This window comes from Peromyscus leucopus, chromosome 9, assembly GCF_004664715.2.
Source record: "Peromyscus leucopus breed LL Stock chromosome 9, UCI_PerLeu_2.1, whole genome shotgun sequence".
Lineage (NCBI taxonomy): Eukaryota > Metazoa > Chordata > Mammalia > Rodentia > Cricetidae > Peromyscus > Peromyscus leucopus.
The window spans coordinates 105,290,719-105,315,509 of NC_051070.1; the positions used below are offsets into that span (position 1 = coordinate 105,290,719).

The window sequence follows — 24,791 nt, forward strand, 5'->3', positions numbered from 1 at the left end:
GAAATGAAAATTAAATATGCAGATAATGGCAGGGTGACTGGAAGTTTAAAAAATAACATTAACTCCTTTTGTTGTTTTGAGACAGGGTCTCATAGCCCAGGCTAGCCTTGAACTGTTACAAAACTGAGGATGGCCCTGAACTTCTGATCCTCCTGCCTCCTCCGTGTGCTGAGATCACAGCTGTGCCCCACCATGCCTGTTTTATGGAGTGCTGGGGACTGAATCCAGGGCTTGAGCTTTTTAGTTAAGCTGCATCCCCAGCCCAGAGATACTAATTTCATTTCCCATGGTTGATTCAACCAGGCATTAGCTCCCTTATGAGACTAGAAAGGCTGTTTTAACTAGTTTTCCTGTAGTAATTGGAGACTGGTTTCCAATTTCAGAAGGAAAAAAATGGAGATTTTTTTGAGGTATTGGAAAGAGAATCCTTGTGCATGCCAAACGCTCTCAGTGAGCTACGCCTGGTCTGTCACGGTCACTGTGAATATTCCTTCTGGGGAACATGACTTCCTGACGTAGGGAAGAGGAAACAGAGTTTTAAATGTTGTACAGGAGTTTCCAACCACAGAAGGAACAAAATGCCAAAATAAAACAACCAAGTTGTGGAACCGAGAGAGTGGCTTAGGGCCGAGACAAGCCATGCCATTGGGGGACGGCATGAGAAGCCCGGCTTCCACTCCAGGCACCGGGCTTCCCCCAACCTGTGTGTCCAAAAGAAGGTGCATGCAGCCCACGGCAGGATCTTTGCAGAAGGTGTCCAGGGAAGAGCGAGGCCGCTAGATGTTCTCCAGCTATTAGGCCAGAGCCTCAGGCGATGGACAGCAGGCAAGTGTGTCATGTCTGATGCAAGCTGAGCCCAGCAGGGTTCAGGTCTTAAACAACAGGAAGCCCCCAAAAGCAGTGTGTGGTTGGCCCCCCTTTGTCACTGACCCTTGGAGTAACTCAAACCACACTCTCTCACCCTTCTGCAGCTCCACCATAGCAAACGTAGTGGCTGTGCCCCCACCCCTCTGTTCTGTACTGTAGACCGGAACCCGCCGATGACCTTCCAACACCAGCTGCCCCATGCCTGGGCCTGGGCCGAATGGAACGCTCACTGCAAACCAGTAGACGCCACGTCTGGGCGCTCGGAAGTAGCCGTGTTCGGGGAAGTAGCTGCTGCCCACGTTGATGGACGTGGTGTTGAACTTCACCATCTGCACAGCGGCTACCACTTCTGAGGAGCTGGCATAGAAGGCCACGGGCGAGCCTGCGAGGGGAAACAGGGAGTTATCCATCGTCTCCCAGACTCTGCCTCCTTCGCCTTATTGCACTAGGAGCAGGACATTATTTCTAGAGACCTTGTACATTCCCAGAAGTGTTTGTCTCAGACAGTGTGGTTTCAGAGAGTGGGAGAGAAGGGGAAGTACAGATGTGTTATCTGGCTGAGGAATGCACTTTCTCCTTTGATCCTCAACAAAGCACGCTCTTTGATCCCATCCTCTCAAATCTCTAGAGAGACAAGTGTCTTCGGCTTCCCAAGGCGCAGGGCTTGGTGGCCTGTGCTAGGAATCCGGGTATCCAACTCCCACGTGCCTGCTACCTGCCAAGGATCCTTCCAGATCAGTGCTGGGGATGGAACACAGGGTCTCACACGTGGTGGACGAGTGTTCTACTACTGAGTCATACCCCGGCACATACTTGCTGGGAATCTTGAGACATCTCGGGGTGGGGGAGAGAATATTACCAATTCTCAAAATAACGTTAGCCATGGGAGATAAATGGTGGTTCTTATCAGATGTGGGCACAAGAGCATGAAGAAAAAGAAAGGAGAAACCCCTTCAAGCCAGGCATGGTAGTCCACACCTGTAATTCTAACATGGGAGACAGAGGCGGTAACATCTTCATTTTGAAGCCAATCTGAGCTACATGGTAAAACCTTTCCTGAGTAAGGGAGACCCCCTCTGGCTAGTCATCTAAATTGTTTGTAATTATTATTTCACATGAATGGGTATTTGGCCTGCATGTGTGTCTGTGTACTATGTACATGGGTGGTACCTACAAAGGCCAGAAAAGGTCCCGAGATCCCCTGGAACTGAGGTTACAGACGGTTGTGAGCTGCCCTGTGGGTGCTGGGATTGGGCCCAGGCCCTCTGGAGGTACAGTCAGTGCTCTTAACCACTGAGCCATCTCTCCAGCCCTGGCTAGTCATTTTAATGATTTCCAAAATGTTGCACAGAGCCCTAGCATGGCAGATGGGGAAACTGAAGGGTATAAAGGGACAGTTTGGTGATCCAGACCACACAAGCAGAGAGCAGACCTTGGGCCCTCTGGATTTGGGGTGCTTTCTTGGCTTCCTCACTTGCAGAAGCACAATCCTGCTGAAACTGGAGGCAGAGTAACACCCCCACCTGAATGAGAAGAATGGTGTCAGCCACACCACCCGTTCAGGAAGCTCAGGAAACTAATGGCCTGCAGATGGGACAAGAATGTACCTTATGGAGTCCAGAAAGTGAGGTGAACTTTAGCAAGATCCTCTTGGGAGTTCCTTCATCTCTGTCTCTGTCTCTCTGTCTCTGTCTCTCTGTCTCTGTCTCTGTCTCTCTCTCTCTCTCTCTCTCTCTCTCTCTGTGTGTGTGTGTGTGTGTGTGTGTGTGTGTGTGTGTGTGTGAAGCCCCCTCATTTCTCAGAAAATGGAACCAAGACCTCAAAGAAATCTGCAAAGCAGTTAGTAACTTAAGTCTCAGACTGCAATCCATCTTTTTGCCTCCAAATACAGAAATAGCCTTAGGAATGACAAAATTTTGTTTCTCTCTAGAAGATTTTATAAGAATTGTTTAAGAATAGCTTTCCTGTCTATGCCACAGGGAATACTGAGGGCTGGTGCTGCAATCCCCAAAGCATCCAGCAGGTGGGGCTCCTCCCTTGGTGAAAGGCTGCCCTATGGTGCCTGCTGGGGGCCATTGGTTCTTCTTTCAATCTGCCTACAGCTGTGAGTCCACCCCAGTGGGAGACCCTATGGGCTTCAGAAGACAGAAGGGCTGTGCAAACAGAGGGTGCGCTTCCCTGCAGGGCACAAACTGAAGCTCGATGGCCTTCTCGAAAGAAAAGAGTTTTTAAAGGGAAAAAAAATATTTTCTGGAAAAAAAAAAAAATACTGCAGGAGTAACCAGACACCTGACCTTATCAGGCAAATGGTGAAAGTCATCAGCATGTTGGGGCTTGTTCCACTCACAAGAGACAAAGAGATGGAGGAGTTAGCGTAAGTGGATGCAGCTCTCTGGGTGCTGGGGGATGTGGAACTGTGTAGTGGGTAGCCATTCCAGCTTGGATCTGGAAGTTCCAACCCCCATTGAGACTCTGGCAACTGTCACGCCTATGAGGCGGGGCGAGGGGAGGTGCCTGGGGACCCGAGAGGGGGATGGGCGAGCTCTCTCTCTGCGCCTGGACCCTGAACGGTGGAGATTGACTGTGCAGAGCTCCAGAGAACACCGCTGGATTGCGATACACCTTCCCCAGACCCCCGCAACCTATCCATTCCTTCATTTGTAAGTCATCCACTAAATAAATCTTCCTTTTAACTACGTGGAGTGGCCTTTATAATTTTCCCCAATAGAACTGTCCCAGTTCCTGCACACCCGCCCGTGCTGGGGAACGGAAGCTGTCAGGTGCTCTGACAACTCGGGTGTAGGTGGCCCTCGGGGCCTGCTGTGGACTTGCTGCACCTCAGAGCCAGCCTCTCTGGGCTGCTCACTGCTTGGCTGAGGTCACTGCTGGGCTCGAACCTCAGTTTCAGGTAAGATGTGATGATAATGAACGCGTGTTTGAGCAGCTAAGGCCGAGTCATCATGATGAAGCCCAGGAGAGGTACCGCAGGGTACTTACACTGAAGGAAGCCCCTTCCTTCTGAGCATAAGGCCTTTCCCTGTGTTCACCTTTTGTGGGAGTGCTGCCATTGTAGATGACCCCTGCTCCAGCCCACCTTCCCTAGAGTGCAGGGGTGAGCTTATGAAAGACAGGGACTGGGGTGAGGGTGAAGAACATTCTACTCTGTTCCGCAGCTAGGGCCTCTGCCAGCTCCTGGGCTCTGTCTGGAACTACAACTGATTGTTGAGACTTCTGCCTCCCTATACTCCAGGTAGCTAAGAGGCTCATAGCCCATAGGTGTGGAGGCACACTCCTTTAATCCCAACACTTAGGAGGCAGAGGCAGACAGATCTCTGTGAGTTTGGGGCCAGCCTGGTCTACAGAGCGAGATCCAGGACAGCCAGGGCTACACAGAGAAACTCTGTCTCAAACAAACAAAGAGGCCCCTAGCCCTGAAGAGAATGGGAAGGTAGCCTCCTGAGTGGTGGTGACCAATGATCACCCTGCTCTCTTGCACCCGTGTCCCCGCCTCCCCCGGGGAGAAGGGAGCAGCTGGGTAGGCAGATAGCCCTGCCCTGGACTCACACAGCCAGTCTCCAGGGCCCAGACACTCACCTGCTTCCCAGAGCTCCGAGTCCAGAACACCTTTCTCCATCTCTTTGGCAGGTGCACCTGCAGACGTCACCACCTGCTTCTTCTCCCTCTTCCGGGATGCTCCCAGCTGCTGCTTCTTATCTTTCTTACTCAACATGGTGTGCAGCTTACCTAGGTCTAGGCTGATGTTGCTTGCCACCAGCTCTTGGAAGTTCTGGAAAAGGCTGCGGAAGAGCTGCTGGTGCTGTCTCAAGCTGTGCCGGGTGTCAGAAAGCATGCTGTGGAGGTCTTCAAGGGAGCCATTGAGGGAGGCAGCCCAGGAGGCATCACAGCACTGCCCAACCTGCTTGACATCAGAGCTTAGGCGCTGAATCTCCTGCTCCAGGTTCGCCAAAGCCGTGGCTTCCTCCTCCCTTCCAGAGTCGCGACTGCCTTCCAGTCGCTCTGCCAGCTGTGGGTGCTGCTCCAAGGCCTGCTCCAAGGCCTCCACCCGAGTGGCCAAGGCATCCCAGCCAAATGCCTGTTCCTGCAGCCCGCTGGCGGCGTCCTGCAGAGCGAGGCGGATCTGGTCATAATTCAGGGGCAGAGGGCGAGGCGCCTCCTCTGACAACTCCTCCATCATCTCTTCCCCGAAGAGGGCAGCCAGCACCGCCTGATGCCGCAGCGCATCCTCCAAAAGAGCTGCGAAGGAGCTATGCAGCTGGCGCATCTCTCTGCTGGTCTGGTTCGCCGCGGTCTTCAGCGCTTCCACCGCGTGGTCCAGCGCCCGCAGCTGGCTCCGCATTCGGGCCCTCTCGGCCCGTGCCTGCTCACCCTCTACTTTGTGCCTGTCCATCACTGAGGACATGGCATCCACAGTGCTTTGCAATGCCTGCAAAGAAGAACCGTCCAGCTGGTGCTGCTCATCCAGGCTCACCTGGGTCTCTTCCAGGGTGCGCATGGCGTCCCTTTGGCCCTCCCGGATGACGTCCATGTCAGAGTAGAGCCTCTGGCAGTTGCAGTCCTTGACATACTTGATGAGGTCTGCGTGACCCGCCTGCAGATGCTGCAGAGTGAAGTTGAGTTCCAACAGCTGCCGCTCCATCTCCTCTTTGTTCTCCTCCATGATCAGGGACTTCTCCATCAAGATCACCCGCAGCTCTCGAAGGCCCGTGTGGTTCACCAGCAGCTCCTCCACCTGCCGCTCTACCTTGCTGATCTGATCGAAGGTCTCATCTGATTCAGAATACAGCTCCTTGATTTCATCCACGTGCCGGTTCAAGACACTGTCCATGCTCTTGATGGTGCTCTGCAACTCCTCTTCCCTCTGGTCGATGACCGTGTACAGAGCAGAGATGTTCCTCTGCAGCTGTCCCAGCCTGGCCTGCAGGCTCTCGGGCTCGGGCCTTGCTGCCGCTGCCGCTGCAGATGCCACCACCAGGCTGCCCTCTGCCCCTGGAACTTCCTGAGCCTTGACAAGCTGCTTTAACTTGGTGCTCACCTCAGCTTGGACTTCAGAGAGGGCGTGGTGCAGGGCACGGCGCTGGGCATGCAGCTGGTCCTCCACGTCCTGCTGCAGCCGGCCCACTCTCTGGTTATTCTCCTGGACCTTGGCATCAAACTTGGCACCAAGCTCTTGGAGGTCAGCCCTGGTCACAGTACCCTCCTGGAGCATCTTGACGGCCTGGTGATTGGCCTCCACATCAAGAGACAGGTTTCTGATAGCCTGGGAGAGACTGTGCAAGCTCTCACTGAAGCTCTTCCAGATGGGATCGAAGTGTGCCTTCAGGAACGCATTGATATGGGGCTGCAGCGGGTGCTCTGACATTCTGCCAGAAAACTCTGCAACAGATACCATGTTTCACACAAGTCTGCTGCAGGAGACACCCCTCCCCGGGCTGGGGGAGGAGGGTCTCTGAAGTCTGTGCCTTCTTGGGGGCTGCTACTCACCGAATTCTGTTTGATTGGCTTCCATCCTCTCAGCTGTGAGGTTGCTGGCTGGGGCCTCCCAAGTGCCTGGGAGGTCATCTTCCTCCAGCTGGGCATCATTCTGGAGATTTTGAAGCAGGTGTTCTTGTGGCACCTTAATCTCATTGAACTCTGTGCCAGGGTGGCCTAAAAACATACCAGACGTAAGTGTTAAAGGCAAACTCACCAGGCATGGGCAGATAGATAATGCAGTCAAGAAAAGACCTGGGACTCAGATCGAGGGAATACGTTGGTCCCTCTTGAGCTGGAGCTTAGAAGCCATTAGCCTCAGAAGGGCAAACGCAGCTCTCTATCACCTTTCCTCCCATAGCCACAGCAGACATGACTAATCAATCAGCACGTTTCTCTCCTTAGCCACAATTCCATTCCCAGCAGCTCCAACCAATAGATAGTTGACTGCATAGTGAAATCCATCCCCATCCCACCCTTGAAATCAATTCATAAATGGTGACTCTTTTGTGTTAAGGCTGAGACTAGGGGCAACATGACTTCCATGTCCTGGTGTTGGGGGACACAGGTGGGGGGGACAGTGTGCAAGAGTGTGGAAAAGCTTCCTCCAGGTCTGGGAGTTTGTGTAGGTCAAGGAGCAAGAAAGGTACCTGGCAAAGCCAGCTTTCCAAGAAAAATGGGGTCAGAAAAAGGAATGGGTATCAGCCCCAGGCAGTAGACCGAGGGCTGTGGGAACTTTCCCGGAGAACAGTGCAGGACCACAAGGAAACCCATGCTGATTCCAAGTTTTCCTGAGATGGTGCTGCCCTCCAGAGGAGGAAGAAGTAAACACATGAGCTCTGTCCTAGGAAAGCAACACACCAAGTTCAAAGCCATCCAGCTGGTCCCAAGTCTCCGGGAGTTCGCCACTTGGCTCCGTGGGCTCCGGGTTTGCTGTGGCATCTGCAGAGGGAAGCATGGTGTGTTGAGCCCAGAAGTCAGAAGAATAGTATGATTTCTGGGGTCAGGGGCTAGGGGGGACTTTAGGGAGCCCTACCATAGTCCTGGCAGTCCGGACCATGGAAGCCTGGACAGCACCTCCAGGCCTGAGAGGTCAGCACCTTCTGTTGGACCTGGTACACTGGCTTCTGGGCCACTCGGTACCTGAGGAAGAAGGCGGGGGACCAATCAGCACCTCTAGTGGACTCACTGGGCCTGGGAAATGGCCTGTCCACCCTACTCACATGACTTTGACTCTCTGGCAGTCAGGAGCCCCCTGTGGACATGGCTGCTGTGAATGGACCAGCACTCTCTCTGTTTTGCAAGCAGCTATGAAGGTGACCAGCCTAGAGATCTGGTAAGGGCACCAATTCCTGAAAAAGAAGCCATAGGAGAGGGTTGCTGAGCCTTGCCTGACTCCCGATGCCCCACCAATGTCTGGAGATGCCCCACCCTGCCTCCTGCCCAGCCCAGCTCTGGGATTCTGGAAACCATTAAATGCCAGGGAAGGGAGCTCTTGTCTCAATCCCTAGGCTCTACAAAACCACTCAAAAGAGCCCCTGACCCACTGTCTCCCCAAAGCCTCTCCGGGGCCCGTGGAAGGAGGCCAAGGAGTCCCGCATTACAACAGCTACCTGCAAGCTGTGAGGCGCTCAGTATCCCCTTGATCCCAGGGAATGGCATGGTATGGGTGGGGCTTGGAGAGCCTTAGGTCTGAATCTGCAGTTTCTGGCTGTATGACCTTGAGAGACCCACTTAAGGAGTTATTTCCCCATCTACGGTTGGAGGTGGTGATGCCCCTTTCTAAGTGGGCGGAGTAGCAAGTGCTCTGGAAGTACTTTGTGCCCTGTCCTGGCAGCTGCCCAGTTCTACTCCCCAGTTTTTCTCTCCAGAATGCGCCTGTGCCCGCTACTCCCTGGCCCTGCCTCCTGGGCAGTTGACTTTCTAGCAGTAACTGGGGAAGGAAGGTGGCTGGTGGAAGAGCCTCCTCTCTGGGAAAGGCCTCCACTTGGTGACCGTGCGGAGCAGCTGGGGTCACAGTACACTCAGCACTTGGGAGGCATTGTCTCCATTTTCACTCCTTGCCTGGAGGCACTGTAGAGGTCCTGGGGACGGGGAGCACTCTCGCTGACCTGAGGGCTGGTCCCTGGGTTCAGTGCAAAGGTCAGAGCATCATTCCTCATAGTTAGCTGCAGACCAAAGCTCTCCAGAGATGCCTGTGGCAATGGCCTCTGCTGCCCCATGCATTCAGCACTGATGACTATGGACACGCAGACTCTCCCTTGCGGGTCCCAAGGGGAACGGGCAATCTCAGAAGAAGGGATGTGGTCAGGACCTGTAAAAGGTCCGATTACAGGGCTGTGTCTGAAGGGTGAGTCAGACAAGGGGCTGGGAGTTTGGACTGGGCTGTGGATGTCGGAGGGACTGCAGATGGCGGCCAGGGAACTAGAAACCTTTCTAGAGAGGCATGGTACCAGAGGCAGAACTGGGTCGTTTATTGAGGCCATGGTGAGCAGAGAAGGTTTCAAGCAGGGAAGCAATATCACAGAGGCACTCTGGCTCCAGGATCCAGAAAGGATGGGAATCAATAAGATATGGATGGTCTCCGATAGAGGTTTTATGGTCTAGAGGAGAAACGTGGGCATCTCGGACCAGGTGATGGGGACATGGAGGAAGGGGCTGACAGTCATCAGAGAGCGATGTTCAGGGGCTTTGCTGGTTGGTGGCTTGTTGGTATTGGAATTTCACTTTCTGAAGCAGCTCTTTGTCCCGGGGCCATTAGACACCATTACAGATACTGGGGGTAGGGGGAGGACTTAATGGCCGTTGTGTGACCACATCCATTGTGACCCTGAAACACATACACACCCCACACCACACCCCACTACGTGGCCTGCTCTCTCATCAGACTCCTAGAAGCCTGACAGGCAGCCTCACCTCCCGGGCAGCAGGCTAGAAAAGCTTGGCAGGAAAACTACCTAGTCCCAGCAAAGGAGACCTGAAGACGGTGATGGAGGGGGGAGGGCCTCCCGGAGACCTGCCCACCAGAGACCCCTGCACCAAAACAGCTCGGAAAGGCGCAACAGGACAGCTGAGGGTGAACCCTGAGAAAACTCTGTTACAAAACCAGACGCTGAACCAAGGTGCAGCTTGGTGTTAGAGCACAGGCCTGGCGCGTAGGAGGCCCTAATTAAATCCTCAGTACTGAAGGAACGGAAAAAGATCAGCAGGAGGTCAAAACGACAAATGGGAGAGGGTTCCCTGGGGAGAGAACCACAACTGTGCGCAAAGAAAGAAAGCCGGCCCAAAGTTACGCTGGAAAAAGTTGGTGCATGGAAGAAACCAAGAAGGGACCATGTGGGAGGCAGGAAGTGTAAGGGGTCGGCAGGGTATTCAGAGAACAAAGAGAACACTTGAAAATGAAAAGACTACATTAGACATAAAAACAAAGCCAGGCTGGGACAATCCTCAGGCAGAGTGCCTGCCCAGCAGACAGGAAGTACTGGGTAGATTTCCAACACCCTGTAAAAACAGGTCTGGTGACACAGGCCTGTCATTCCAGCACTTAGGAGGCGGAAGCAGGAGGTCAGGATTTCAAGGCCACCTCCATAATGAGTATTAGGCTAGCCTGGGCTATATGAGACGCTGCTTAAAAAACAAAAGACAAAACACGCTATAGACGGCTCAGTGGTTTAGGAAAGAGCACCTGCTAGTCTGGCAGAGAACCCAGGTTCAGTTCCCAGCACCCACATGTTGGCTCACAAACATCTCTAACTCCAGGCCTTCTGACCCCCATGGGCACTCAGCATCCATTTGGTACACCAATGTATGTGCAGACAAAACACCCATACACATGAGTAAAAAAATAAATAACAAAAGCAAACAAATACCAAGACAGAAAGAGCAAGTGGAAATGAAAAATAAGAGATTATAGAGCATCAGTCCCAGGCCCAGCATCCAGACGACAGGGACAGCAAAGGGAAGAAGTGTGTGTGTGTGTGTGTGTGTGTGTGTGTGTGTGTGTGTGTGTATCTGTGTGTGTGGTGTGTATGTAGTGTGAGTGCTGTGTGTGTAGTGTGAGTGCTGTGTGTGTCTGTGTGTGTGGTGTATGTGTGTGTGTAGTGTGAGTGGTGTGTGTGTGTCTGTGTGTGTAGTGTGAGTGGTGTGTGTGTGTCTCTGTGTGTGGTGTGAGTGGTGTGTCTGTGTATGATCTGTCTTGTATGGTGTGTCTGTGTGTGTGTATATCTATGTGTGTGGTGTGTGGGTGGTATGTGTGTCTGTGTGTTCCAGAGATAAAAAAGTTTGAGTTTTCAGATGCAAAAAGTCCACTAAGAACCTGCAATAAGGTAGAAATAAACTCACATCAAAGCTTACCACTGTGAAATTTTAGAACTCTGGAAGCAAGATGGTTCTATCTACATCCTCATAGAAACAGAAATCAACACACAGACACTGAGAGAGGGAGAGGGAGAAAGAGAGAGTTCTTTCTGGGCCCTGGGCCCAGAGTGCCTCTGTGATACTGCTTCCCTGCTTGAACCTGTCTCTGTGACCTCTATCTCAAAAATAAACAAATAAATCAATCGGATACATTGCAGAGATCAATGACAAAAGAATTGCCTAATAATGTGTATATGTTTGCCTAACTGCCTATAATTGTATGTGTAGAGGGAGAGGAGAGGAGAGAGAGAGAGAATGGTCTTGAACCTCTCAACAATGTCCCCTGTAGGAACATATTGAGAATTATATTTAAAATATTGGCAGAAAATAATTGCCAACCTAGAATCTTGTGTACATATTATCTATCAGTCAACAGAAGAATAAAGAGTAGACACATTTTCAAATACAGCAAGTTGCAACCAGGTCATGTACTTAGCATACCAAACTGGGAGGGCTGCGAGAGCTCGGAGTTCAAGGCCAGCCTGAGCAACAGTGTGCAACGTCTACCTCCAAAAACGAACAAACCAACCAACCAGATGTGTCAGGTTTCTCAGCTGCTGTCTCCCTTCTACCTCTTAGCAGTAGATTAGTAATAATGGGGTTCAAAACCTTGTCTGTACCTCAAAGCCAGCAGCGGCTTCTTAGAAGCTAAAGTCCCTTGTGGGCTGAAGGTGCATCTTGACGGCAGAGCATGTGCTGAGCATGCCAGAGATGCAACCCCCAGCATTGCGATCAAGTAGTAATAGTGATCAATCTCTAAGCCCAACCCCAGGCTAGTTTCAGAAGGCCCCAAGTCTGAGCCAGAGCATCAGTCAGTTCTAGAACTCTCTGGGTCATTCCAAGGCACAGCCTAGAATTGAGTGCCACTGGGACACAGTGCCAGAGAGCCAAATAGCCAGTTGTGGAGGAGACTGCTTATTTCAGCACTCGGGAGCCTGAGGCAGGAAGATGTTGAGTTCCAGGCTAGCCTGAACTGCAGAGTAACTTCAGTCTTTTGAGATGGAGAGATGGCTCAGTTTTTAAGAGAGATGGCTGCTTTTCCAGAGGACCTGGGTTCAATTCCCAGCATTCACATGGCAGCTCACAACCATCTGTAGCTCCAGTTCCAGGGGATCCAACACCTTCTTCTGGCCTCTGCAGGCTCAAGGCACACACATGACACACACAGAGACAGACAGACAGACATGCAGGCACACACTCAGGACAATGGTGAGACAATGCAGTAGTCCAGAGGGCAGCTTGCAAGGCAGCTCTGGGGGAGTCTTCACCAAGAACGCACAGTCGGTTGAGGACACAGTTGTTTGAACCTCTGATATGAATGCTAAGAGTGTGTGTAGACCAACGGTTGAGAAACTGAGCTTTTTAAACAGTGACAAAAACACAGAAAACCAAGCAAAAGGGGGAAAAAAGACAAATGTTTTAATCCAGGGAAAACTAAAAGTATGCAGAGGAAAAAATGATTCATAGTTTATTTCAAGACTCAAGTCATGCCGGGCAGTGGTGGCTCATGCCTTTAATCCCAGCACTTGGGAGGCAGAGCCAGGCAGATCTCTGTGAGTTCAAGGCCAGCCTGGTCTACAGAGCGAGATGCAGGACAGGCACCAAAACAACACAGAGAAACCCTGTCTTGAAAAAAAAAAAAAAAAGACTCAAGTCAGCCGGGCGGTGGTGACGCACGCCTTTAATCCCAGCACTCGGGAGGCAGAGCCAGGCGGATCTCTGTGAGTTCGAGGCCAGCCTGGACTACCAAGTGAGTTCCAGGAAAAGGCACAAAGCTACACAGAGAAACCCTGTCTCGAAAAACCAAAAAAAAAAAAAAAAAAAAAAGAAAGAAAGAAAGAAAAAAAAGACTCAAGTCATGTAGCTGTCACAGAAACATGACCAGAAATACTCTGAAGAGATGGGAGAATGTCAAGGTGTATGTGTGTGTGTGTGTGTGTGTGTGTGTGTGTGTGTGTGTGTTATGGGGAAAGATGAGAGCTGACTCATAGGCACTACCACCTCCAAAGAAATAGCACACGCTTTTAATCTCAGCACTCAGGAGGCAGAGCCAGGCAGATCTCTGGATCTCTGGATCTTGAGGCCAGCCTGGGCTACAAAGAGAGATGCAGGACAGGCGGGGGGGGGGCGGAGAAATAGCAGTGTTAAGTATGTAATTCAGGAATACAGAGATCAATAACTATAAAATTGTCTAATGAATTGAAAGTTAATACTTTGAGGGCTGGGGGCTGGGGCTTTCAATGGTCTCTGTGAACCTTGTAGAACTGACTGACTTCAGTCCAGGAGTGTCATACTTAGCTTCAGCTATGAACTTGGAGTGACCTGGAGTGACCTGGGCATAGGAAACCTCAATTGAGGAACTGACTAGATAAGATTGGCCTGTGGCTAACTGCTACCAGAGGGGAGGGCCCAGCCCACTGTGGGTGGTGTCATCCCTAGGCAGGTGGACCTGGGCTGTGTAAGAAAAGCAGCTGAGCAAGTCAGAAGGTAAGCAGCTTCCTCCAAGGTGTAGTTCCCGCCTTGGCTTTCCTCTCTCTCACCTTCTCACTGGGAAGGCATATTAATTCTGTAATAGATGGGCTGTAACCTGTCGGCCAAACATGCCTTCTCTTTATTGCGCCCAAATAAACACTCAAATTGCTTTTGAGTAGTATTTTATCATAGAGAGGCAAACTATGAGCGGTCAGCAGGCTTTCTCTCTAAAAAGACAGATGGTAGATATTTCACACAGGACTAACTGCGCACCTGGCCAAGGGCAGGATGGAAATTGGACCTATTTGTTCAACAATTACTAAGGATTTTAAGGAGGCTGGAATGTACCCAAGTGTAGGCCCTTCAGAGTCTTTGTAGGGCGCCAGGGCAGAGCTCTGTATGCAACTATTGAGGAGCATGCCCTTGAAGCTGGCCACTGTCACAGCTACTCAAGTCTGTCATAACCTGAAAGCAGTCTCTAGAGATACATCAATAAATGAGTCCAGCTGTGCTCCAATAAAACTTTAATTAAAAATCGGTGGCCCACTGACTGTTGTTTTCTGGATAGAAGTGTGTGTATCTAAAGCAATGAAACTTCAAATAAATAAATGAAATTGTGGGAGGCTTGGTGGTCCATGCCTATAATCCCAGTACCAGGGAAACTGAGGAAGAAGGATTTCAAGTTTCTGGGCAGCCTGGCTACATAGCAAGGCCCAAAAATGAAAAAAAAATCAGGAGCTTCGGAGCTGTTGATCAAGTACTTGCCACATAAGCATGGTGAACTGAGTTTGGTTCCCCAGCACCCATGGAAATAGCCAGCCACAGCGGTGCACACCTGGAATCCAGCTCTGGGGAGGCAGAGGATCCCTGGAGCTGACTTCCACCGAATCTGGTCTAATCGGTGAGCAGGAGGTTCAAGGAAAGACCCTTGAATAGGTATAGAGCAATTGAGGAAGACACCTGATGTCGACCTTGGGCTTCCACATGTGCGAATATGCACATGTGTATGGACACATGCATGCACACATGTGAACACGAGCATACACACAAAGGAAGGAAAGTTGGTAGAGTGCTTGCTAGCATGCATGGAGTTCTGAGTTCAGTACCAGCACCGTGTAAAACTGGGAATGGTGGCACAAGCCTGTAATTCCAGCACTCGGGGGGGGGGGGGTGGAGGTACGAGGATCAGAAGTTCAAGGTCACCTACATAGCAAGTTCTAGGCCAGCAGCTAGAATACTTAACAACCCTGTCCCAAAACACAACAAAAACAAAAAAACAAAAAAAGAAAGAAAAAAGCAAGAAAGGAAAAGTGAGCTGGGCCACAGTGGCACACACCTTTAATCCCAGCACTCTGGAGGCAGAGGCAAGCAGATCTCTGTGAGTTCGAGGCCAGCCTGGTCTCCAAATTGAGTTCCAGGAAAGGCACAAAGCTACACAGAGAAACCCTGTCTCCAAAACAAAACAAAAAAAAAAAAAAAAGGAAAAGTGGTGCATGGTGTACTCACATGTAATCCTGGCACTTGGTAGGAAGAGGCAGGAGGCAAGCAGGAAGTTTAGTAGTTCAAGGTCATCCTCAGCTAAAACAGAGAGTTTGAAGCCAGCCTTGGCTACCAGAGACCCTGTGTCAAAACAAAACAAAGCAAAACATAGGAATGCTGGCTGGGATATGGAGGTGGGAGTGGGGGACAGTGTCCCTGTTGGTGAGAATGTAAATTAGTGCAAAATGGATGTCAATGTAGATATCCCTCAAAATACCTAAAAGAGCTGGTCCTGGCGACGCATGTCTGTCATCCCAGTGCTTAGGAGGCAGGAAGCAGAAGGATCAGAAGTTTGAAGCCATATGGACCAGCTCAATGTATATGGAGACCCTGTCTCAAAAACAAACAGGGTAGCTGGGCAGTGGTGGTGCATGCCTTTAATCAAGGCACTGGTCCAGCCTGGTCTACAGAGAGAGAGTTCCAAGATAGCCAAAGATATACAGAGAAAACCTGTCTAGAAAAAAAGCAACCTAAACAAACAAAAACAAACTAACAAAACAAACGGTCTGGAGAGATGCTTCCATGGTTAAGAGCACTGGCTGTTTTTCCAGAGGACCCCAGGTTCAGTTCCCAACACCTAAGTGGTGGCTCACAACTGTCTGTAACTCCAGCCCCGGGGGATCCAACACCCTCTTCTGGCCTCCTCACGCACTAGGCACACACATAACATTTTTATTATAATTTAAATTTTTTTATCTTTTTAAATAACAGAAAATATTTTATGTGTTTTTATGGGGTACAATATAGTTTTGTTGTTTATTTTTAATTAACATAAAATGTATACAAAAATAGTTAAAGCCTAAAACAGAGTATACAATAACCATATGAACCAGCAGCCGCACTCCAGGGTGTATACTGAGAGATCTACAGCAGCAACCAGAGGTCCCTGTACATCCTGTCTGCCAGGCTCTGTTTACAGCAGTCCAGGAATGGAGTTAGAGTAGATGGCTGTCAGCAGATAAATGGATAAAGAAAGCATTATGTAGTGTAGTATATATATTTATATAGGATTTATATTTATATATATGTGAAATATATATCCAGTCATCGAGAAGAATTAAATAATGGCATTTGCGGGAAAATTGATGGAACTAGAGATCATCAGATAAGGGAAGTAAGCCACACTCAGAAAAACAGATATTTCATGTTTATTCTCATACACAGAATCTGGACTTAAAAGCAAAAAGGGCCTGAAAGTAGAAGCAAGACTATGAGAAGAGGAAGAAGCCTGGGAGGAGGGAGGAGGGAGGAGGGAGGAGGGTACCGGTGTGAATACGGCAAGTACATGATGCAGATGTACGAAAACATCATAATGAAAGCTAGGGAGAGAGCTCGCTGGCAAAGCGCTTGTCTGTGTCAGCACAGAGCCTGAGTCTGGATCCTCAGCACCCACGAAAAGGTCAGGCATGGCTGAATGCACTTGTAATTCCACTGTTAGGGAGGCAGAGAGAGACAGACAGACAGACAGCCAAAGACAAGAGAGAACTCCATGGACCAGGGAATGTCCTCGGATCCACAGGGCTGATGTCATACTCCAACAATCATGAATTATCCAGTCCAGAATCCTGAGAACAAATGTAAACAAGCCCACCTCACACACCTTGAAGCTTGCTCCTAGAGCCCAGGCGGCCTGCGCCTGGGGGCCTGGCCTGGTCCAGCCTGCCGGGAAGGATGGGACTTTCCAGCTCTCCCTCCTGAACTGAAAGCCATGCCAGGCTGCCCACCCTTCCTGCCCATGAGCTTTCTCTTCTGAGCAGCCACGCCGCTGCTGGGTCTCCCGTCCCTTGGCAGCTCCCCGCTTGGCACAGCACAGGCAGGCAGGCTCGAGGCCCTGGGAAAATTCCTAACCTTTGCTTTGGTTTCCTCCGGCTCTTGGCAGCTCCCGGGAGGCCCTGGGCACATGTGCCCCAGGCTTGACATACTGAAGTGCTCCATTGTTCTCACTGCCCTCCTCGGCCTCAGGCCGGCTCCCTCTCTTGTACCCTCCTATGAGGAGCCCTGCTGGGCACCCGCATCTCCCGACAAAGCTGTGCTGAGGAACAGGTGCCAGTCAAGAGTGGAGGTAGGATCTGTCCCCAGCCCTGTGTGGCACAGACAGGAGGGGATGATGCTGAGCCTGAGTGGGAGCTGGGAAACCTGAATCTCTCCTCCCCTTTCCTTCCTGGACTCTGGTGACCTTGAGTCAGGCCGCCTCCCACTCCTGGAAATGTACAGAGGCTGCGTCCCTCGAGACACAGAGAGGGGATGCGGGAAGGCTGACAGCCTGTGGAAGGGGGCGGGGGCTGGTGCTTTCTGCGGAATGGATGTGCCTGGCTGCTGTGGACGCCTTTGCGATAGTGTGTCTTTGCTAGTCAAGGAGCCCATCTCTACAGGTTCTTCCTGGCTTGAGGGTGTCCTTTCTGGCAGCCTTGTTCTCTGAGGTCTGCATCCAGCTGTTAGTGTGACCATCCCAGGTCACAGAAGTCATCCTCCTGGGGCTCTGTCCCTGGACGGGAGCGGTGGATTGTGGTATATCTTGGCAGGGAAGCCATTCAACAGCCAGCCTGGACCTGCGACTCCCTGAGTCGAGGCATCTAAGGTGCCTCAGCCATGGTCTGTGAGGCTCTTCCCTACTTACGCCCAGAAGCCTGCGTCCAGAAGCAGGTACAGATACAAAGGCACAGTGTTGGCTCCACTCCGCTGCTGTGTGAGCTCTAGTGACGTGCTGAACAGCTCTGGGCCTTGAACTACCGGCTACAAAAGTCCCCAGTGTTCCTTCCGTGAGGGGGAGCCTGCTGCTGGGACACTTTACACTCCCACCCCTCATTTGAGTGCATCAGGATAGGGAGCACCTGGCTCCAACCCTTTTGAGACCTGAGGTCCTGAATGGCATCCCCACGCCTGAGATGTCACGACATCCTGGTCCAGTATGGCCCCTACCACAGACCCAGTCGCTGGAGCGGCTGACTTGGGTCTGAGGAGCCCACACGCTAAACACACAACCAAGCCGAGGAACTAGGAAGAATCTCTTCCCTTTGACATCCAAAGGTGCTCCTTGCTCGGTCCCTGGCCCTGGCCCTGCAAGATCCCCCAGGGGTGTAGGAAGCAGCTAACCATGACCCTCTTTTGCACTGGGGCCTGGCAGTCGGGGGCCACCGGCTGTGGAGGTCCCGACTTGGTTTGTTTCACTGTTCTTCCAAAGGCTCTTATCCCTGTGAGTCCAGGGCCTGCCTGGTCCCAGGTCTCTGGACGTTGGAGGGCCAGAGAGCAGGAGGCCTGGGTCTGGCAGCAGAGGTTTGGTGATTGATGCGGATGCTGCCTCTCCCCACCCCCAACTGATGGAGTACTGGAACCCAGGGCCTGGGTCCTCTCCCCCTCCCCTTCCCCTGCTCTTCAAGGACCTGAGCGTCCCTTCTGCCTCCTGTCACAGGAACACGGGAAGCAATCAGCCCGGGAAGCGGCAGCGTTTCCTTCCTTTCCCACCGGCTCTCCGGATACTTCAATAACTTGAGCTTAGACTGTGGGGTCCGAGCTTCTGGGGACGTGGAAAGGAAACCCCAGTAGGCAGGAGTCCTAGCTTGGGTGACCTGGTCATTTCTGGGCCCAGTGCAGTATGCACAAACCCTCTAGTCTCCAGAGCCTAGGGCAACACCGTCCAGGCAAAGATGGGGTGTCCTCTGCTCTCAGGGGCTAAGGGGCAAACAGGCCCTGGCCACACCCAGGAGGTGGGAAGAACCAAAGCTCCTCCCTCCCAACCCTCAAGTTCTTCCATCCTTCCCTTCACAGTGGGAGGAGGGACTTGCTGCTGGTGGCTCTGGGGAGGAGAGGCTTGCCCCCCCCCCCCCCCGCCCCGAAGCCCTGAAGCCAGAGGTGGGTGGCAGGATTGCCCCCATCAACAGTCACCTGTGCGTGAGAGCCGGAGTAGAACCGGGGATGGACAGAGCACCTCTTCTCCCTACACCGCCAGACCCACCCCTTCCTCACTAGGCAGGGCTTGCTGCCTGTCACCCTGCGGCTTCTCCCTGGCTAAGCCTGCTTTCCAGAAAGTGCCCAACAGCTATTCCCCTGAGCGTGTCATGGAAACCTGGCCCAGGGCAGATTTGTCTGGGAAGCCCATCACAGTCCCTTTCGTGTGTAGTGGGGAGGCTGTGTGTGTGTGGGGGCGGTGAGTTAGCCGCCGCTCAGCCTTACAGATCGAGGGGCTCCACTCAGAGCTGAGTATAAAAGGAAAGGTCCAGCTCTCCTTGGCTGTGACCTAGGGCAAGTGACTCAGCCACTGTGAGGTGAGCCTCCTGCTCCTCTACTGTGAGCAAGGCTGTTGGGAAAATAATGGAGAGAATCCTTGAAAAGCTGTGCCCCAGAGGCTGGCCCAGCAAGTGGCACCTGGGGTCTACCTTGGACAAGTTCAGCCATGAGACTCCAAACCCCGAGGGACAGACCTAGAGTCTAGGGCACCTCCAAGCATACAGAGGATGTTGGAAAACCACGTCTGGGGGCAGCTGTATCCTGTCCATCCAGGAGGCCTCATGGAATTGTTCTAGGATTCCCTGCCTCCATGAGCTCAGGGGACCCTGGCACCCTCACTCACTGTTTGGTCCTGGCCTGGTACCTGGGGCACTTCGATCCAACTGCCTCCCCTGGGAGCACTGTCCCCTAGGGCTTAGGCTGGGCCAGCCTTGCTGGGGTTCAGCTTTCAGGGCTGAGTTCCTTCGAAGAGCAGGAGCTGGAAGCATCTAGAACACCAGTCCCTCTGAGTCCCGTGCTGGTAACTGATGGTGGGAGCCGCTTCCTCTATGGCAGTCCCAGTCAAAGTTCCTGCTAAGGGTCAAGCCGGACCACCCTGGCATCCTCAGCCTGGACCCTGAAGTACCCAGATCCAGGAAACTAGCACCCGTTAGCCACACATCAGTCCATTCCACAGATGCGTATCTGGGGCTCAGATATCATCCCATGACCTCTACCAAGGCCAGGATCTCCTTACCGTCCAATGGAGTCCCTGCTGGTATCTGCAGCCTCCATTTCCCAGGCTGCAGGCACCCTGGGCCTTTGGGGATCTGAGAACCTGGTACCAGGGTCCCGTGCCCCGGCTCCCAGAAGTCCCCAGCTCAGGCACCCCCCAAGGCCCAGCAGCAGGGTCAGGATCATGGCGAGGGGCAGGCGTAGCTGGCTCCACTGAGGCTCAACCTTGCAAGTGACTCCCAAATTTGCTGGTGATGTGGTCTTCAAGTAAAACCTCGGAAAGCAAAGAAAACATGGGGATAACAAAGGGAGGAAGTGGCCTGGTCCGGCCCACCCGGTAAGTCTCATCCGCTCCCGCCTCTTCCAGGCTGGCCCCCTCTGAGGTCACCAGCCAATTCCTGTGTCCTAAGGACACTTGAATCAGGACATTGGGGGTGTGGGAGACACTTGAGGGTGGCCCTATCAAACCCATGTCTACAGGACTCTGTTCCAGGCCCCCCTGGAGATGGGATCGTAGAAAGTGTCAGCCTCAGGAGATCTGGTGCCACCCACGCTGTTGGCCAGGAAGTGGGAAGCAGGCACATCATGCCTTCTTGGCACCTTTTGGTGCTGGGCTATGGGAACCAGCAGGTGGGTGGTAGATGCTAGAATCACACAGCACGTGGCCCAGTCCAGGGTGTGGGGAAGCATTGTGTTTCTGGTCTCAGCTTTCTGACAGGTTTGACTGGAAAGCCCAGGCTCAGGAGCATCCAGGATGCTGTGGACAGCTGGACAGCCATGGCAGTTTCCAGATTAGTCACTCACTGGACAGACCCTGACCCCTGCCCAACCTGGGACACGGAGGCATCGGCCAAGGCACTTAGCTTCTGCACACAACACCTGGGGCACAAGACCACCATGGCTTTCCAAGGATGAATGAGGGACAGTGATAGATTGGGATGTGTCCAGCCTCCTGCAAGCATCCCCTCCCCTGGGATGGCAGGAGTCAGCAGGGCAGAACTGAGCCAGCAGGGGCCCAGGCTCTGCTCTCTGGTGTCCCCCCCTGGGGCATGCTTTTCTCCAGTCCGCCCTCCCTGCCCGGGGCTGGCTGGGCTCCAGCCAGCAGCCACAGCATCAATATTTCATCCACGTCAATAAGGGGCGGCGGCGTTGGCGGCGTCAGGGACAGCGGCTGCAGCGGCACTTGCCAGCTCCGGTCCACAGCTCACAGCAGTCAGGTCCCATCCAAGTAACCACCATGGATGTCTTCAAGAAAGGGTTCTCCATTGCCAAGGAGGGTGTGGTGGGTGCCGTGGAGAAGACCAAGCAGGGAGTGACAGAGGCTGCTGAGAAGACCAAGGAGGGGGTCATGTATGTGGGTGAGTGTGGCCGGTGGGGCGGGGCGGGGCGGGACAGAGGGCTCCCTAAAGGAGGGCCGATCCTGCTACCTTCCCTTTGCTGATCCGCACGCCCCCACCCCCCGATTCCGGGGAGCACTTTGAGAGATGAAACCCTGGTTGTTGAGGCAGGGTCCCCACGTCCCGGAGAACACGCTAGTATCTGTCTTTGGAACTTTGGGGGGGGGGGACCTCTGAGGTCTCTAGGATCAGGGTGCCACTCAGACTACCTGGGTGTACACACATCTGGGGTTGCCTAAGCCTGGAGACCCGGAGGCAATGATCTGCTCAGGTGGACCCCACCTTCTCCAGTGGGAGCTGCTGCAGTCAAGTCGGACGCATGACCCCACTTAGGCTAGAGGGAAGGGGTAGACTGTGGAGATGGGCCCAGGTGGGTGTTCAACCCACCCCAGCTCTCTGGTCTCCCTCCAAAGAGGGGGCAGGGGTGGCCAAGCCTGTGACTCAGCTTTCTCTGCTCTGTTCAGCTGCTGCTTCTGAGGCCCGGGCCACACCCATGCAGGGACCATAGACCCACCAGTGACCCTACCTCAGGCCTGGTGTCCTTTGTCCCCACTTCCTGTCCTGTCTCCTTCCCGTTTGTCCTCTGTCCTTCAGACATAGCAGGAAATGTCCCTTTGAAGGGGCTGCACTCCCCAGACACCATCCTCATCCCCTCCCGACCCACCCCCACCCCAGGGGGTTCAGCTATCCACCCTGACTGCCCGAACACCTCTTTCCTCCACTAGGCAACAAAACCAAAGAGAATGTGGTGCAAAGTGTAACTTCAGGTAAGGCGGCCCACCATCAGGGACCCACGAATCTTGCCCTATACCCAGGGCCCACACCCAGAGTCCACCTAAGTCCCAGGTGACCCAAACTACCCTGTTCCCTGACGACAGACCTCAGTAGGCCCCTGCTCTCCCCATCACATTGTTGCTGCCCTAGAATCAGAGAAAGGCATGGAAATAAGCAGGAGTCGGACATCCGGACTCTGGGAAGGGGCTGTTCTCCCCAGCTTGGGTGGGCAGCAGGGGAGAGGGCCAGGGCCGAGTCCAGCCAGAATCCTCTGCAGTGGCTGAGAAGACCAAGGAGCAGGCCAATGCCGTCAGTGAAGCTGTGGTCACCAGTGTCAACACGGTGGCCACCAAGACCGTGGAGGAGGCAGAAAACATCGTGGTCACCACCGGGGTGGTACGCAAGGTGAGCCTCGCTCATGTCCTTTCCTTGGGCTCTCTGGCAACAGCAGACACCGGTGGGCACACAGGGGAGGATTGTTACACTGCTTGACTCACAAGCGGCACCCATTGTGTGTGTTGAGATGACTTGGCGTCTTTACACCTGTTCGTATCTGGAATCCTCACCCCACCCCTACAGTGGGGACTTGGGGTTCATTTTATGCACAAAGAAAGCGACACTTAAACCACGCCCAGCTCATCACTTTCAGCATTTAGGAACTAAATTTCACAAGTGAATTCGGGGCCTTGTATGGTGAAAGGCAGCCTTCTAGACAGGCTCAAGTTTCCAAGCCACCACCAGGGCTACCTGTTATCCTTTGTCCAACCTCCCTCTGTCCCAGGGTCCGGCCGCTGCCTCCCCGTGAAGCAGTGGGGGAAGCGCTGCCCCCTGGTGGTGGACAAGCAGTAGGGCTCGGACTCCACCCTCGGCTGAAGTCTTTGTGTGGGCGTGTGGGTTGTATGTGCAGTGCAGGAATGGTGCAGATGTATGTGGAAGTGTATGCATGAACAGGTGTGTGTGTGTGTGTGTGTGTGTGTGTGTGTGTGTACTGAAAGGACAGCACCATCGGGCTCTCTGGGGATAGATGTCTGAGCACTCAGTAAGCTCTGCTTTTAAGCACTTTACACTTACCCTTTTAATGGGCTCCCAAGTTCCACAAAACAGGATGTGGAAAGGAAAGCCTGGAGACATTAGGTGATGAGCCACAGTCGCACGACTAGTTCACGTGAGCGTGGAGCTCCCATAAGTGGCCAGCTCCTGGGCTGTACTCTTGAAAGACTGAGTATAGATTGTGCAGGGATGGGGATTCCAGAATGGAGGTCGGGGAGGAAGCTGATTCCAAAGACTTGTCATCTTGAGCCCCAATGGTGGAACCCCATCGTCTCACCCAGCCGATGAGGCAGAAGTCTGACCTGAGGAGTGGGTAGAAAGGGAGGGGTCTCCCATCCCACACGCCTGCTCTGGGGCCAGCGCAGCGTCTCTTGTCACTGGGGTGTGCCTGTGTACCTCTGCAGACGGTATGACTTTGGAAAGAGATCCTATCCGGGTCCGCATTTCCTCATCTGAAATGGCACCATGTAGGGGAAAAGGCAGAGAAAGGATGCCAGGAAACAGTTCTGCCGGGCACATGGTGAGCACCCACCACCACCATCATCGTCACCGCTGTCACCAGCACTGTTAGCATCTCCAGATGCTCTAAGTACAGTAAGATGATGAAGGGTCTCTGCTCATCTGAGACCTGGCCAGCGGAGGCCTGGCTGCAGGCAGCGGAGGGTCAGTGTGTCTTCCCACAGCCTGTGTCCTCTTTGCACCCCTGTAGGAGGACTTGGAAAAATCTGCGCCTGCACAGGACCAGGAGGCCAAAGAGCAAGAGGATGAAGAGGTAAGATCAGGACTCCCAGGGTACACCAGAAAGTTCCGGCAGAGACCGGAACCACACAGACCATCTTCATTTCTGAGTCCTGGGAAACTTTCCACAGCCTCCCACAGGGACGTGGGTGTGGCAGACCTGGGCTTGAGTGCATGATCTCCTCATAAGTGACCCTTTCCTGGTGATCAGGGAGAGCTGTGGGTCCCGAGCTGAGTGCAAGTCTCTCTCCCTCCTTCCCTCCCTCCCTCCCTTTCTCTCCTCCCCTCGCTGCCAGGCCAAGAGTGAAGGAGACTAGGAGGCTGCCATCAACCACAGAGGCCCAAGGGACACCCCCTCTACCTTGGACCCTGCCCCCACCTGGCACAGAAAGTGCCCTGTGTAGAGCGCCCTGCAGGTTGCCCGTGTTCTCTGCTCCCCAGCTCGGTGCCTCAAGCCTGTCCACGCACGCACGCACGCTACTGCCAGCGCCAGCGCCCCCTGCTGGCTCCTCTTGCCCTATGGTCCTTTGGATCCCACAGTTCAGACGCCGCTGTGATTTCTTTCTTTTCTCTTTTTAATGATTCCAAATAAAACCTGAGTCCCACTCCCACCCACGCCTCTTCTCTGTGCTGCGCCATCACTCATGAAGCCCCCTGGACATCCTCAGGGGAAAAAAGACAGCTGCCCAGCATTTGATGGGACCGGGTACCCTTCAAGACATACAGAGTTCTACGGCACCCGTGCCTTCAGGAGCGCTGCCCCCCCCACTGTCTTTAGCAGTAGGGTGGTGGCCTTTCTCTCAGCTCCCCAGATAACAGGCAGCTGATCCTGTCCGCAGTAGTGCAACTGGACGGTTCCGGTTTCAGCCTCAGCACCGAAACCCCTTTAGAGTGGAATCCACCACCTTCCTGGTTCGCTGGGTCTGAGGACGCTCAGGCAGGCAGAGGGCGAGAAGAATGTCGGCACAATAATAACTTGCGAGCAGTCATGCGAGGGCACACACAGCAGAGCAGAATGGCCCCGAGGCTCCTCCCACCTGGCCCCAGGCATCCTCGGATAGGTGGGTTTTCTTTTCCTATCTAGCCCAGGAGCCTACAGGACAGCATCAA

At 53.2% G+C, this 24,791-nt stretch overlaps 2 protein-coding genes across 4 annotated transcripts; one reads left to right on the forward strand and one right to left on the reverse strand.

Annotated features, from left to right (window-relative positions):
• Positions 1-189: 189 nt before the first annotated feature.
• Mmrn2 (multimerin 2) lies at positions 190-20,033 on the reverse strand. Of its 3 annotated transcripts, none has more exons than XM_028878330.2 (7): positions 19,745-20,033; positions 7,581-7,709; positions 7,394-7,500; positions 7,219-7,299; positions 6,370-6,534; positions 4,462-6,261; positions 190-1,249 (listed from the first exon to the last, which is right to left on the reverse strand). In XM_028878330.2, the coding sequence occupies exons 1-7, from the start codon at positions 19,906-19,908 to the stop codon at positions 867-869; spliced, it is 2,829 nt and encodes a 942-aa protein (XP_028734163.2). In that variant the 5' UTR covers positions 19,909-20,033; the 3' UTR covers positions 190-866. The 3 variants fall into 3 exon arrangements, with proteins under 3 accessions (XP_028734163.2, XP_028734165.1, XP_028734164.2); XM_028878332.2 differs by lacking the exon at positions 19,745-20,033 and adding an exon at positions 16,385-16,551; XM_028878331.2 differs by lacking the exon at positions 7,219-7,299.
• Positions 16,747-24,292, forward strand: Sncg (synuclein gamma). Its single transcript, XM_028878333.2, has 6 exons — positions 16,747-16,846; positions 20,861-21,080; positions 21,845-21,886; positions 22,171-22,298; positions 23,653-23,715; positions 23,978-24,292. Exons 2-6 carry the CDS (start codon positions 20,960-20,962, stop codon positions 23,996-23,998), a joined length of 375 nt encoding a protein of 124 aa, XP_028734166.1. The 5' UTR covers positions 16,747-16,846; positions 20,861-20,959; the 3' UTR covers positions 23,999-24,292.
• The last annotated feature ends 499 nt before the right edge of the window (positions 24,293-24,791 follow it).

Coding starts and splice junctions, on each gene's coding strand:
- Mmrn2 (XM_028878330.2), bottom strand. CDS start 19,908: ATGATCCTGACCCTGCTGCTGGGCCTTGGGGGGTGCCTGAGCTGGGGA. Junction 6,535..7,218: donor GCTGGATGGCTTTGAACTTG/GTGTGTTGCTTT, acceptor GTATGTTTTTAG/GCCACCCTGGCACAGAGTTC. Junction 1,250..4,461: donor CTCGGAGCTCTGGGAAGCAG/GTGAGTGTCTGG, acceptor TTCCCCTCGCAG/GCTCGCCCGTGGCCTTCTAT.
- Sncg (XM_028878333.2), top strand. CDS start 20,960: ATGGATGTCTTCAAGAAAGGGTTCTCCATTGCCAAGGAGGGTGTGGTG. Junction 21,081..21,844: donor GGAGGGGGTCATGTATGTGG/GTGAGTGTGGCC, acceptor TTCCTCCACTAG/GCAACAAAACCAAAGAGAAT. Junction 23,716..23,977: donor AAGAGCAAGAGGATGAAGAG/GTAAGATCAGGA, acceptor CCTCGCTGCCAG/GCCAAGAGTGAAGGAGACTA.